This window comes from Salmo trutta, chromosome 7 (genome assembly GCF_901001165.1).
Source record: "Salmo trutta chromosome 7, fSalTru1.1, whole genome shotgun sequence".
In the NCBI taxonomy this organism is placed as follows: Eukaryota; Metazoa; Chordata; class Actinopteri; order Salmoniformes; family Salmonidae; genus Salmo; species Salmo trutta.
Genome location: NC_042963.1, coordinates 9,816,365 through 9,830,777, shown reverse-complemented (window position 1 = coordinate 9,830,777; position 14,413 = coordinate 9,816,365). Strand labels below are relative to the sequence as shown.

General features: G+C 44.2%; 1 protein-coding gene across 1 annotated transcript; it reads left to right on the top strand.

The window, feature by feature from the left end:
* The first annotated feature begins 619 nt into the window (after positions 1–619).
* LOC115196884 (beta-2-syntrophin) lies at positions 620–14,411 on the top strand. Its single transcript, XM_029757865.1, has 7 exons — positions 620–1,554; positions 7,506–7,716; positions 7,929–8,136; positions 10,419–10,561; positions 10,760–10,956; positions 12,370–12,560; positions 12,662–14,411. Exons 1-7 carry the CDS (start codon positions 837–839, stop codon positions 12,752–12,754), a joined length of 1,761 nt encoding a protein of 586 aa, XP_029613725.1. The 5' UTR covers positions 620–836; the 3' UTR covers positions 12,755–14,411.
* The last annotated feature ends 2 nt before the right edge of the window (positions 14,412–14,413 follow it).

Below are 14,413 nucleotides of genomic sequence, written 5' to 3'. Positions count from 1 at the left end.
CCATCCTTCCATAGAAGGCTAAGTAAGCATTATACTGTATATTTCTATATAACTGTTGAAGCCTAGTTTCCCTGTTGACCGTGAGTGAGCATGTGAAGATCTAAAGCTTTGTTAGGGTAAAAGGTCAGATAAATGCTTCACTAATAGCATGCGCTAGCCTACATGTTTAAACACTATGATGTTCATTAAACCTTTAGATACACCTATATGAGGAGGTGTCTGTTACAGTGTAATAGACAGTAGTGGTTAGAGCGTTGGGCCACTAACCGAAAGGTTGCTGGATCAAATTCCTGAGCTGACAATGTAAAAAATATGTCGTTCTGCCACTGAGCAAGGCATTTAACCCCCTGTTCCCTGAGCGCCGAAGACGCACCTCTCTGATTTAGAGGGGTTGGGTTAAATGCGGAAGACACTTTTCAGTTGAAGGCACTCAGTTTTACAACTGACGAGGTATGCCACTTTCCCCATTCCCTTTCTAATAGACCACTATAGTGAGGAGGGAGATGGACTGGTCAACATAAGTAAAGTAGGCCTGTCGGGAATTGTTTAAACCCCGCCTTTCATGAATAAGTAATTTAAGGTCCAATCACACACTATTGCATTTATTGGCTGTTTCTGTCGCATGGCTCCAAGTTTTCACGCCACAGACAGTGGGCTTTAGCGCGCTCAATGATAAGGGAGAGAGTCCGTCAGAGGCAACTGTTTCCCTTCAGTTTTCCAGTCTGTGCATAAGTGGGTGTGTCAAATGTAGGGTAGGCTAGCGCTTGGGTACGCACTCTGAAAAGAAGAAAAAGTTAATCATGAGTTTAGTCTGAAACCCGCCCCGGATTTACAGGATGGCTCTCTGGACACGAGCGGACAAAAATGGTCAATTAGACCTTTTGCTCCAGGACCGCTGGATTCGGGTAGCGGGAGAATTGACCAGCGAGACTTTCACTTTAACGGCCGAAGCAGAGATAAGCGGGCACGCGAACAACTTACACTGCAACAATTCAGCGGACCTACGAAATGGAATATCAAACGGAAACGATCCAGGTTTAACGTCGGGAAATTCGAACCGTGGTCAAACCTCGAACCCAGAACAACACCCGAACCATGGTGCGCTATTACGAAGCAGTAGCCCAGCGCACGGGGGCATCAACAGGGGTCACTACGAAGGTTTTAGCCCTGGCTCTAGCAAGTATAATCGTGATAACGGTACGAACTCTGATTTTGGCAGCCCGGGGTCCAGTTACGGTAGTCCTGGATCTAGCTTCAGTTCCAGACATGGCGAAACTTCCATCAATTTAGAATCCTGCGCATCGGAAGCTGTGCGTAAAGTTCGAGTTGTAAAACAAGAGTCGGGCGGGTTGGGGGTCAGCATCAAGGGGGGTCGGGAAAACCGAATGCCCATCCTCATATCCAAGATCTTCCCCGGACTTGCAGCTGATCAGAGTCGAGCTCTTCGGGTCGGTGACGCGATACTGTCAGTCAATGGAAATGACCTCAGGGAGGCTACGCATGATCTAGCGGTGCAGGCTCTAAAAAAGGCCGGGAAAGAGGTTACGCTCGAGGGTAAGTTTTCAAACGCAATAGCGGGGATTTGAGAAGGCCAGTTAGTCTGACAGCTGCCTCAACCAGGCCTAGTACCCTAAACAATGTGCGCTTGATAGCAAAATAAAACTTGATTCTGCTTCGTTCTTGATGAAGGCCTACTATGGAGCTGTGGGCCAAGTATTGCATGTATTTGACAGTCAGGAAATATACACAGACCTAAATAAAAGACGATCATGAACAGCCAGTTGGATGATGAACATTCAGTATATTGAATTTATTGATGCCCAGGCTACTTTTTCAATTATTTTACATTTAGGCAGGATTCAGGATTCAAGTTTTAGGCTACAATGTTTCCTTCCTAGTACATTGCCAGACTACAGCACATAGCTATTTGCTACAATGTAACCAGTTCACACTCCACTGACACCCACTGACTCATTAGGCCTATTGTAAACAGCAAAGTAAGAACAGTCGTTACAAAATAGCGACTTTGTATGTGGCAGTGTATTATTTTAGATAAGTCATTGTAGGCTAGAACAGTTAATCGTCATGTTTGTCTTATATTGATTTTAGAGCACTTTGGTGTGAAGCCCCAGGGGTTGGAAACAACTGGTCAGGGGCTGAAATGCACTGTGTGGTGGTTAGGCTTAATGCTTTGGAAATTAACCCATTTATGAATACTAAATAATGTTGGGTGTAGAGAGTTGGTTTACGTGACACAGTTTGTCCCATTTCGTCAAATGAGCTATCACTATAACCCCCAAAATAAAGTAGGCTTCATCTTTTCTGCTTCTCATCTCAAATAGGCCTCATAGTCCAAAATAAGAGTTTGTGTAATCTCTGTCTCTCCACTGAGGAACCTAGGAATTTGTTTAAGGAATGTGCCAGTTCCCTGTCAATGTTTGTTTGACAGACAGGGAGTGAGTTGTGATGTTCCTCCTCATCTTCGGAAGACTCCCATAGCCTAACCACAGATGAATAACATTAGTCATTAAGGATCATGGCTGTCTGTGTTTAGTTTGCCTGCTTATTGGTGGATAGAGGAGGAGACCATTGTCCGGTTAAAAGGAATAATTAAAACCGTACAAAGAGACAGACTAGTCATAAAATGGGGACAGGCCCAATTAGAGAGAGTTAGTTATTTTCTATTGTTCACAAACCAAAACTTACTGATCATTGAACATTTCACTTGAGTATGCAATGCACTATGAGTCAAAGCATAAAAAAGGCCACCACATATAGTTGTATGAATCCAGGTTAACGTTGTAACACTACCGTTTTTGGTTAATATCAGTGGAACAAGCACATTTGCTCTCCTTTCTCTCTCAAGTTCTTTGTGTTTGTAAACAGAAATGGATATCCACAGAAATATCTGAGTATAACCTACTTAGCTAAGATATTTGGTATGTGTGATTCATTCCAAGAACAGTGTAGCAGCATGCACATTGTGTATAATGTTTGTGTAAAAAGATCCACATACTGGATATATACACTGATCCACTCATTTCCATGCCCTCCTTTTTTGATCCAGGTCAGGGTGAACAGAGGTGAGGAAGGGGGCCGATTTGTGTGTTTGAAGGGGAGCAGCACAAGGGGGCTTTTTAAAAAGTAGGCCAGATATGTACAGTACCAGTCAAAAGTTTGGACACACCTATTCAATCCAGGATTTTTCTTAATTTGTACTATTTTCTACATTGTAGAATAATAGTGATTACATCAAAACTATGAAATAACACATATGGAATCATGTAGTAACAAAACAAGTGTTAAACAAATCAAAATATATTTTAGATTCTTCAAAGTAGCCACCCTTTGCCTTTGACAGTTTTACACACTCTTGGCATTCTATCAACCAGCTTCATGAGGTAGTCACCTGGAATGCATTTCAATTAACAGGTGTGCCTTGTTAAAGGTTAATTTGTGGAATTTCTTTCCTTCTTAATGCGTTTGAGCCAATCCGTTGTGTTGTGACAAGGTAGAGGTGATATACAGAAGATAACCCTATTTGGTAAAAGACCAAGTCCATATTATGGCAAGAACAGCTCAAATAAGCAAAGAGAAACGACAGACCATCAATACTATAAGACATGCAGGTCAGTCAATCCGGAAAATGTCAAGAACTTTCCAAGTTTGTTCAAGTGCAGTCGCAAAAACCATCAAGCGCTATGATGAAACTGGCTCTTATGGGGACCGCCACAGGAATGGAAGACCCAGAGTTACCTCTGCTGCACAGGATAAGTTCATTAGAGTTAACTGCACCTCAGATTGCAGCCCAAATAATTGCTTCACAGATTTCAAGTAACAGACAAATCTCAACATCAACTGTTAAGAAGAGACTGTATGAATCAGACCTTCATGGTCGAATTGCTGTAAAGAAACCAATACTAAAGGACACCAATAAGAAGAAGAGACTTTCTTGGGCCAAGAAACACGGGTAATGGATATTAGACTGGTGGAAATCTGTCCTTTGGTCTGAAGAGTCCAAATTTGAGATTTTTGGTTCCAACCGCCGTGTCCTTGTGAGACGCAGAGAAGGTGAACGGATGATTTCCGCAAGTGTGGTTCCTACTGTGAAGCATGGAGGAGGAGGAGGTGTGATGGTGTAGGGGTGCTTTGCTGGTGACACTGTGTGATTTGATTTGTTATTCAAGGCACACTTAATCTGCATGACTACCACAGCATTCTGCAGCAATACGCCATCCCATCTGGTTTGGGCTTAGTGGGATTGTGAATTGTTTTTCAACAGGGCAATGACCCAACACACCTCCAGGCTGTGTAAGGGCTATTTGACCAAGAAGGAGAGTGATGGAGTGCTGCATCAGATGACCTGACCTCCACAATCACCTGATCTCAACGCAATTGGGATGAGTTGGACCGCAGAGTGAAGGAAAAACAGCCAACAAGTGCTCAGCATATGTAGGAACTCCTTCAAGACTGTTAGAAAAGCATTCGTCATGAAGCTGGTTGAGAGAATGCCAAGAGTATGCAATGCTGTCATCAAGGCAAAGGGTGGCTACTTTTGAAGAATCTAAAATTGAAAATATATTTTTATTTGTTTAACAATTTCTTTTGGTTACTACATGATTCCATATGTGTAATTTCATAGTTTTGATGTCTTCACTATTATTCTACAATGTAGGAAATAGTAAAAATCAAGAAAAACCCTTGAATTAGTAGGTGTGTCCAAACTTTTGACTGGTACTGTATATTTGAAGGGAGCCTCTCCAGAGCCTTCTACAAACCCCCTCCCCACCTGTGGAGTCTGACACACTGTTCTCATTAAAGGCCTGGCAGCACACAGTCTGGGGCAGGGGGAGAGAAAGACGTCAGTGGGGAGGAGAGGAAGGTGGAGATGGACAAACCACAGGAGGATTGTGGTCAGAAGAAAAACAGTGGTCAGGGTCTGGGGTGTAGCCAGGCACATAAAGCAATACCCGGGTGAAGTCTACAAGAAGAGAAGAGCAAATGTGTGCATGATCAGACCATGGGGAAGGGAGGGGGGTACACAACAGACCATGGGGAAGGGAGGGGGGTATACAACAGACCATGAGGAAGGGAGGGGGCACACAACAGACCATGGGGAAGGGAGGGGGGTACACAACAGACCATGGGGAAGGGAGGGGGTACACAACAGACCATGGGGAAGGGAGGGGGGTACACAACATACCATGGGGAAGGGAGGGGGGTACACAACAGACCATGGGGAAGGGAGGGGGGTACACAACAGACCATGGGGAAGGGAGGGGGGTACACAACAGACCATGGGGAAGGGAGGGGGGTACACAACAGACCATGGGGAAGGGAGGGGGGTACACAACAGACCATGGGGAAGGGAGGGGGGTACACAACAGACCATGGGGAAGGGAGGGGGGTACACAACAGACCATGGGGAAGGGAGGGGGGTATACAACAGACCATGGGGAAGGGAGGGGGCACACAACAGACCATGGGGAAGGGAGGGGGCACACAACAGACCATGGGGAAGGGAGGGGGGTATACAACAGACCATGGGGAAGGGAGGGGGGTACACAACAGACCATGGGGAAGGGAGGGGGTACACAACAGACCATGGGGAAGGGAGGGGGGTACACAACAGACCATGGGGAAGGGAGGGGGTACACAACAGACCATGGGGAAGGGAGGGGGTACACAACAGACCATGGGGAAGGGAGGGAGGTACACAACAGACCATGGGGAAGGGAGGGGGGTACACAACAGACCATGGGGAAGGGAGGGGGGTACACAACAGACCATGGGGAAGGGAGGGGGTACACAACAGACCATGGGGAAGGGAGGGGGTACACAACAGACCATGGGGAAGGGAGGGGGGTACACAACATACCATGCGGAAGGGAGGGGGGTACACAACAGACCATGGGTTTGAACCTCAACTCCTTCAGCCAAATAATGAGTTGGAGTCAGTCATATTCCTCCAGCTCTCCCCTTCCTCCTCTGTCTCATTCCTCTGCATTGCTGTGGCCATATAGGTATGGAGGGAAGGAGGAAAAATTAGCTCTAGCTATGTGTGATGGCACCTCTAGGGACCCAGTCCCATCTCTTTCTCTCAAACACACACACACCTCTATGTACTGCCCTAATTAAAAGCAGAACGGTAGCTAACAGTTCTAATGAGATCTTTGAACAGCGACAGCAAGAGCAGCTTCTGGAACCAACTTTCTGACTTTGAACTTTTCACAAAGGTTTAATGCCATGGTGGGACTGGGATAAACCTTTTCCTTGTTTAGTTCATCAGAAAACACTACCATAAAACACAACTAGCCCATACTGCAGTCTGCACTCACTCAAGCAGAGTATTGACAAATGGAGATGGTGTGGTAAGCCTCCAACATGTATCTTTCTTCTGAGTGTGAGCCAGTGTCACAATGTTTTTTTGTCACCTATAATTCAACCTGTGATGGCTAAAGCCTGTCCGTAAAGATGTACCAGAGCTACAGTACAGTGGGAACGGAGGAATGAGACAGAGACCCAGCCTGTACTTAAACGTACCATGGCATTTATAACCACACTGGAACACTGCAGCGATATTGTGGCTGGAAGTCTTGACTGAGCATCTTTACAGTAAATCTATTCATTACATTGAATCTAGAGTTGTCATTCACTACTTCTCACATTTCTTCATTACTTCATGTGGCTGTGTGTATTGGACATATGCCACTCAGTGTAATGTATACTTTGCTACATCAGGATTGCGCTGTATAACTGTAGGCAGCTCTGCCCATCTTGATCTCTTCAGGGTTGGGGTTAGGTGGTTTCTAGTCATGCGCTGGCCCATGTCCAGAAGGCCAGCCACTTTCTAAAACATGCACGCACACACATACTCTCCAAAAGACTTGAATAAGCAGACATATTCACTGACACTGTTAGTAAGAGCAGTGTGGTTAGCAGGGACTTGGAAATAGGTTCCAATCCTTGGCCCAGTGCCTTACCATTACTTCCCTCCTTCTGTCAAATTGCACACACACACAGTCCGCCCATATTTGTACTAGCAGATATTTGGGCCAATTACTTTCACAAGCCTAATCCTCGCCTACATCCAACAATGACCTTGTCTCTTCAGCTACTCGTTTTGAGTTTCTCAGTCAGAGCAGAGCGACCCAGAGCACTAAAGGAAGAGAGAGGGAAAGAGAATGTGTGAGAGGTGGAATGGGCCACGGGACCAAATTTGGAAACTGAATCCATGATTTCAGTCAAAACCATTATTCTCCAACGAGCTGACCTGCTAAGCACACAACTGCCCCACCAACTCTCCTACCCAGAGCAACTCAACAAGAGACTAATACGTCCTTATAAAACATTTATTACTCTTTAATTAATTGAGCGTTGCAACTTTTTCAACCACTGTCTGAAATATATGCTCAATCTTGTGTTTCTTTTGGACACACTTTTTTACAACTTGAGGTCTAAGCATATTTAATCACTGTTTATTTTGTCTTTCTGCGTTTCTGTAGTGAAATATATCAGGGAGGTTTCCCCACTGTTCAAGAAGCCGTCCTTGGTAGCAGACCTACCGTGGGATGAGGTGCGTTCTCAATCCCCCAACTACAGTGGCAGTGAGGACTCGGGGTCCCCCAAACACACCGGGGCCATGGACCGAAAGGTCATCCCCCTCAAAATGTGCTTCATCAGCAGGAACCTGACTATACCTGACCTGGAGAACAGGTAAGACCCGGGGGAGGGGGGGGGGGGTGTTGATTTAGTATGTTTAGTAAGATAATGATAAGAATGAGTCATTGAAATTAATGATTTATTGCATTTTGTAAATTCATTATACAGAATAATCTTGGAAGTGCATAAAATAACAAATTAAAACCAAACAGAAAAAAATGGCCACAACTAGACACTATGATGATGAGTACTGTTGACTCCTACAGGCTCTTGGAACTGCACTCTCCTGATGGCCAACACACGGTGGTGCTGCGTTGTAAGGACAGCCCCAGCGCCCACTCCTGGTTCACAGCCATCCACACCAACATTGCTTCCCTGCTGCCCCAGACTTTGGCCCACATCAACTCCTACCTGGGCTCCAGCACCACGGGGTCACACCCCCAACTCAAACACATCAGCTGGCTGGCAGAACAGGTACTACACTCATAGGCCTTCAGAATAAATTACACAAACAAAATAACTAAATTATACTAAAAAGTAATGTATGCTGCTGTGAAATACACTTATGTACAGATGCAGACATACAGTGAGGGAAAAAAGTATTTGATCCCATGCTGATTTTGTATGTTTGCCCACTGACAAAGAAATGATCAGTCTATAATTTTAATGGTAGGTTTATTTTAATAGTGAGAGACAGAATAACAACCAAAAAATCCAGAAAAACGCATGTCAAAAATGTTATAAATTGATTTGCATTTTAATGAGGGAAATAAGTATTTGACCCCCTCTCAATCAGAAAGATTTCTGGCTCCCAGGTGTCTTTTATACAGGTAACGAGCTGAGATTAGGAGCACACTCTTAAAGGGAGTGCTCCTAATCTCAGCTTGTTACCTGTATAAAACACACCTGTCCACAGAAGCACTCAATCAATCAGATTCCAAACTCTCCACCATGGCCAAGACCAAAGAGCTCTCCAAGGATGTCAGGGACAAGATTGTAGACCTACACAAGGCTGAAATGGGCTACAAGACCATCGCCAAGCAGCTTGGTGAGAAGGTGACAACAGTTGGTGCGGTTATTCGCAAATGGAAGAAACACAAAAGAACTGTCAATCTCCCTCGGCCTGGGGCGCCATGCAAGATCTCACCTCGTGGAGTTGCAATGATCATGAGAACGGTGAGGAATCAGCCCAGAACTACACGGGAGGATCTTGTCAATGATCTCAAGGCAGCTGGGACCATAGCCACCAAGAAAACAATTGGTAACACACTACGCCGTGAAGGACTGAAATCCTGCAGTGCCCGCAAGGTCTCCCTGCTCAAGAAAGCACATATACATGCCCGTCTGAAGTTTGACAATGAACATCTGAATGATTCAGAGGACCACTGGGTGAAAGTGTTGTGGTCAGATGAAACCAAAATGGAGCTCTTTGGCATCAACTCAACTCGCCGTGTTTGGAGGAGGAGGAATGCTGCCTATGACCCCAAGAACACCATCCCCACCGTCAAACATGGAGGTGGAAACATTATGCTTTGGGGGTGTTTTTCTGCTAAGGGGACAGGACAACTTCACCGCATCAAAGGGACGATGGACGGGGCCATGTACCGTCAAATCTTGGGTGAGAACCTCCTCCCTCAGCCAGGGCATTGAAAATGGGTCGTGGATGGGTATTCCAGCATGACAATGACCCAAAACACACGGCCAAGGCAACAAGGAGTGGCTCAAGAAGAAGCACATTAAGGTCCTGGAGTGGCCTAGCCAGTCTCCAGACCTTAATCCCATAGAAAATCTGTGGAGGGAGCTGAAGGTTCGAGTTGCCAAACGTCAGCTTCGAAACCTTAATGACTTGGAGAAGATCTGCAAAGAGGAGTGGGACAAAATCCCTCCTGAGATGTGTGCAAACCTGGTGGCCAACTACAAGAAACGTCTGACCTCTGTGATTGCCAACAAGGGTTTTGCCACCAAGTACTAAGTCATGTTTTGCAGAGGGGTCAAATACTTATTTCCCTCATTAAAATGCAAATCATTTTATAACATTTTTGACATGCGTTTTTCTGGATTTTTTTGTTGTTATTCTGTCTCTCACTGTTCAAATAAACCTACCATTAAAATTATAGACTGATCATTTCTTTGTCAGTGGGCAAACGTACAAAATCAGCAGGGGATCAAATACTTTTTTCCCCTCACTGTACAGTATTGTTTTGTTGTTCAGTCGTGTACATTACTGCATGTGTACTGTAAAGAGTTCTGTTTTATAGATGGTCACTGTATGCTTGTTGTGATATTCTGTAGTCTTTTAAATGTGCCGTCTTATACTTTTGTTGTGCAAATCAGAAACAAATCAGAATTTATTTGAAGTGCATTTGACATGGGTACACATCATTTAAAAGAACAATAGAGAACAACATTGAAGAAATTGGAACAATAGGGAAAAGAGGGAAACAGCTGAACAAAATGAAAGCAGCAAATAGTCCACAAAGCGGGTAGTGGTGTAGTGTCGGTACTCCTGTTTAATGTATGGATATTGTCTGTACAGGGTTGTTTAGTTGGCCTTGTTGGGGGTTGACAGGAAGTACTTTGAGACAGAAAACCACAGGAAGCTGCCGTTGCATTAACTATTTCCTCTGGGCCCACCTAGCATGACACACACACACACACACACACACCTACACAAACAGACGTGGAAAACCTTATCAGTAATAACATAAGCACTTTGACACCTTCTCTCATGCTGTCTCTCTTTCTTTATGGTGTAGGTCCATTTGGATGGTGGGCGGCACCATTTCCGACCAATCGTCATGGCACTGACAGAGAAAGATATCCTGCTGTTTGAATCAGTCCCATGGAACCGTGAAGCCTGGTCCACACCCCTGCTCACACACCCACTACTCGCCACAAGGTACGACAACATGTTGGCCAGACAGCATTAGAATGTAGGTTGTATCTCTCTTTGTCTTTTTCTCTCTGCCTCTTTCACTCTGCAATGTGTTGGCGTTTTGTTATCATAACTTATGAATCACTTAACTTGATAAAGATCACTCGTGGGATGGGAAAACGATGAGCTGACCTTGTTTGGTGTGTACCCATTTCTATGTAGACTGGTGCATTCTGGCAGTGCCCGCAGTTCCCCGGCGCAGGGGGCAGACCTGGTGTTTGCCACTCGGACAGGTACAGGGCGAGGCATCGAATCCCATGTGTTCCGGGTGGAGACGCACTGGGACCTGTCCTCGTGGACCCGGGCGCTGGTGCAGGGGGGGCATTCGGCTGCAGAACTGATTAAGGAGATCTCCATTGGTGAGTGGATGTGTATGTCTGTATCAGTGGAGGCTGCTGAGGGGAGGACGGCTCATAATAATGGCTGGAACGGAGCAAATGGAATGGCATCAAACACCTGGAAACCATGTGTTTGATGTATTTCACACCGTTCTACTAATTCCGCTCCAGCCATTACCACGAGCCTGTCCTCCCCAATTAAATCAAATCAAATTTTATTGGTCACATACACATGGTTAGCAGATGTTAATGTGAGTGTAGCGAAATGCTTGTGCTTCTCGTCCGACAGTGCAGTAATATCTAACACGTAATCTAACAAATTCACAACGACTACCTTATACACACAATGTAAGGGGATGGAATAAGAATATGTACATATAAATATATGGATGCGCAATGGCCGTGTGGCATAGGCAAGATGTAATAGATGGTGTAAAATACAGCATATACATATGAGATGAGTAATGTAGGATATGTAAACATTATTAAAGTAGCATTATTTAAAGTGACTAGTGATACCATTATTAAATCAATTTATTAAAGTGGCCAGTGATTTGAGTCTGTATGTTGGCAGCAGCCTCTCTATGTTAGTGATGGCTGTTTAACAGTCTGATGGCCTTGAGATTGAAAAACAGCTTCTGCTTCTGTCTCTCAGTCCCAGCTTTGATGCTCCTATACTGACCTTGCCTTCTGGATGATAGCGGGGTGAACAAGCAGTGGCTCGGGTGGTTGTTGTCCTTGATGATCTTTTTGGCCGTCCGTGACATCGGGTGCTGTAGGTGTCCTGGAGGGCAGGTAGTTTGCCCCTGGTGATGCGTTGTGAAGACCGCACTACCCTCTGGAGAGCCTTGTGGTTGAGGGCGGTGCAGTTGCTGTACCAGGCGGTGATACAGCCCGACAGGATGCTCTCGATTGTGCATCTGTAGAAGTTTGTGAGGGTTTTAGGTGACAAGCCACATTTCTTCAGCCTCCAGAGGCGCTGGTGCGCCTTCTTCACCACACTGTCTGTGTGGGTGGACCATTTCAGTTTGTCTGTGATGTGTACGTCGAGGAACTTAAAACTTTAACTTTAAGGTGCCACCAGCCTCCTGTGGTGTGTATTTCTAACATTGGTGAGTGGATGTATGTGTAATGTTGGTTTGTCTAACTATCTGTATATATTATTGAGTGAGGCTTTGGAATCACATGATTCACTTCTCACTGTGATACAGGAAGTGGTGACAGAAAAAAGTTAATGTTAAAAAAAACTACTGTTCAATGGTAAAAGAAGGGGGAATGTTTCCACTCACGTTGAGTCTTTTCATTCCCTATTCCACTGCAACACAAACATATTCAGACTTTCTCACACAGGCACACGCATACTATTCCAATTATACACACACACACACACACACACACACACACAAAGTTCTCACCCTCTCCTCTGTCCCTCAGGTTGCATGCTGAACAGGCAGGACGTTCGCCTCACGCTTCATTATGAGAAGGGCTTCACTGTGACCCGGGAGTCAAGGGAGCCTGCAGTGGGCACTGTGCTCTTCAGATACCCCTTCGAGAAGCTCAAGATGTCCACAGACGATGGGATCCGCAACCTTTACCTGGACTTTGGAGGTCCAGAGGGCGAAATGGTACACTGCTGTTGGACACATTAGTGCATTTCAGTGTAATGGTCTAATAGTCCATTTAATGTATTGATTGATCTACTGTTTTGTATGTCTTGTCTTTTTAGGTGTTTGACCTGCACTCTGGCCCCAAGCCTGTGGTGTTTGTTCTTCATTCCTTCCTGTCGGCCAAACTGTCTCGTCTGGGCCTGCTGACGTGAAGAGGCTGGGGTCAGGCACATCAATAAATATTCCTCTTTTTACTATGCATCATTCATCACAAGCGTTCCAATGTATGCATGTACTTTGTTCTTGTCAGGTGAATGAGTGCTTTTAGTGAAGAACAGAGTATGTATTTGTTCATCTGAGTATGTGTAAATGCGATTGGGTTGGCAAGTTGTTGATTGAGTGTAAATGACCAAGAGCATACTGCCAGTGTGAATGGGTTTATACTGTTGCATTTGTGTTGGCTTTATAGTGCATGTTACCCAAAAACTGATAATCTAGCACATTATCTAAAATGACTTATAATCAGGATTGCCAACTGTGCCTTGTTACATGTAGTCATAAATGCTATTTTTATTGTGTAAAAGTTATTTGTTTTCTAAAGCTAATAGGTTTTAAAGCAAAGTAAGCGTTAAACATGCACAGCAATAGTATTATTCTTATACTGTAAACATGTTATTTCTGTATTGTATATTCTTTTGTATGTATATTCTATGTTTAGCATGACTTGACTATGGAAAAAGTGATCTTATTTTGGAGCATTTACAAAATCATGGCGTAATATCAGTGACCCCTATGCTACCTGCCTAAAAGTCACCCTGCCCTCCAGTATGCTAGCCAAACCGCCAAACCATTGTCCCATGCTGCCTGATAACACCACTTCCCTTTACCATTCCGTTCTGCATTGGCCTTAAGCCAAGTCTTTCTATTAGAATTCATGATGAGGTCATACCTAAGCTTCGCTGCCTTTCTGCTCTCTTCTTTTTCTGTGTTTCCTGTGGGAGTCCCTCATACACACCATGCAAACATGAGATGTGCTGTCAATAGGCATCCACAGTAAAGTCCCTGAGCTACAAGATGTCAAAGGGGTCTGGGTCATGTTTTTGCCCATATACTCCATCATGGTCATATTACATCATTAAAATAAGCAAAATACTTAAAGAACATTCAAAGATGTTCATTCAGCACTATGATATCTGGGAAAATATCATTTCAGCTGCATTATGGCTCATTTGTCTCATGCCTTCTGTCTCATCTTCAAAACAGGCTTCAGGTCCAGTTAGTAAAAGCTTTGGATACTTTTAATAGCACAAATAGGATGCAATTATTTTGTTTTATCCCTGTGTAAGCTTATCATGCTGTAGATTGGCTCTGATTGCTACATTATGTCATGGCTCTTATTCAGGACCCTGCTTGACCACATGATTCCCCAGCTTGACTTAATATGTAAACAGATACTGTAAGTGGGGCCTAGTAGATGCTGCCAATTGTATGTCTGAACTCTATCACACTTCAGTCTCTGTACTTTTAATAATTTGTAGGTATCAATACAGATCTGTCAAACAGTTTAAAAAAAATAAATCTTTATCATATCTTTGTCTTCCATTTTGTTTTGAGCAATGTACTGTTATTGCAAAGCATTTTTTTTTTCAAGAAAGAGTGTTGAACCAAATGTATCCGTGGTAGCTTGCGTTTGACACAATCATATAGCAGGACAGCATTGAAGAAACATTGCTGCGGCAAACCTGTTAACATGCTAAGTATTTTAGACTTCCAAGCCTGCACTCTAAAATATATATGCAATGTATGATAATGTAATAATCTAAAATGTAAATATCTATAAGAATAAAACCTGTTAATGCCCAGCTGTAACA

Bases quoted from the DNA above. Each gene is read 5' to 3' on its own strand.
- LOC115196884 (XM_029757865.1), top strand. From the start codon at position 837: ATGGCTCTCTGGACACGAGCGGACAAAAATGGTCAATTAGACCTTTTG. The intron at 7,717-7,928 runs GTAAGACCCGGG...TGACTCCTACAG, and splicing joins ATACCTGACCTGGAGAACAG to GCTCTTGGAACTGCACTCTC. The intron at 10,562-10,759 runs GTACGACAACAT...ATTTCTATGTAG, and splicing joins CACCCACTACTCGCCACAAG to ACTGGTGCATTCTGGCAGTG.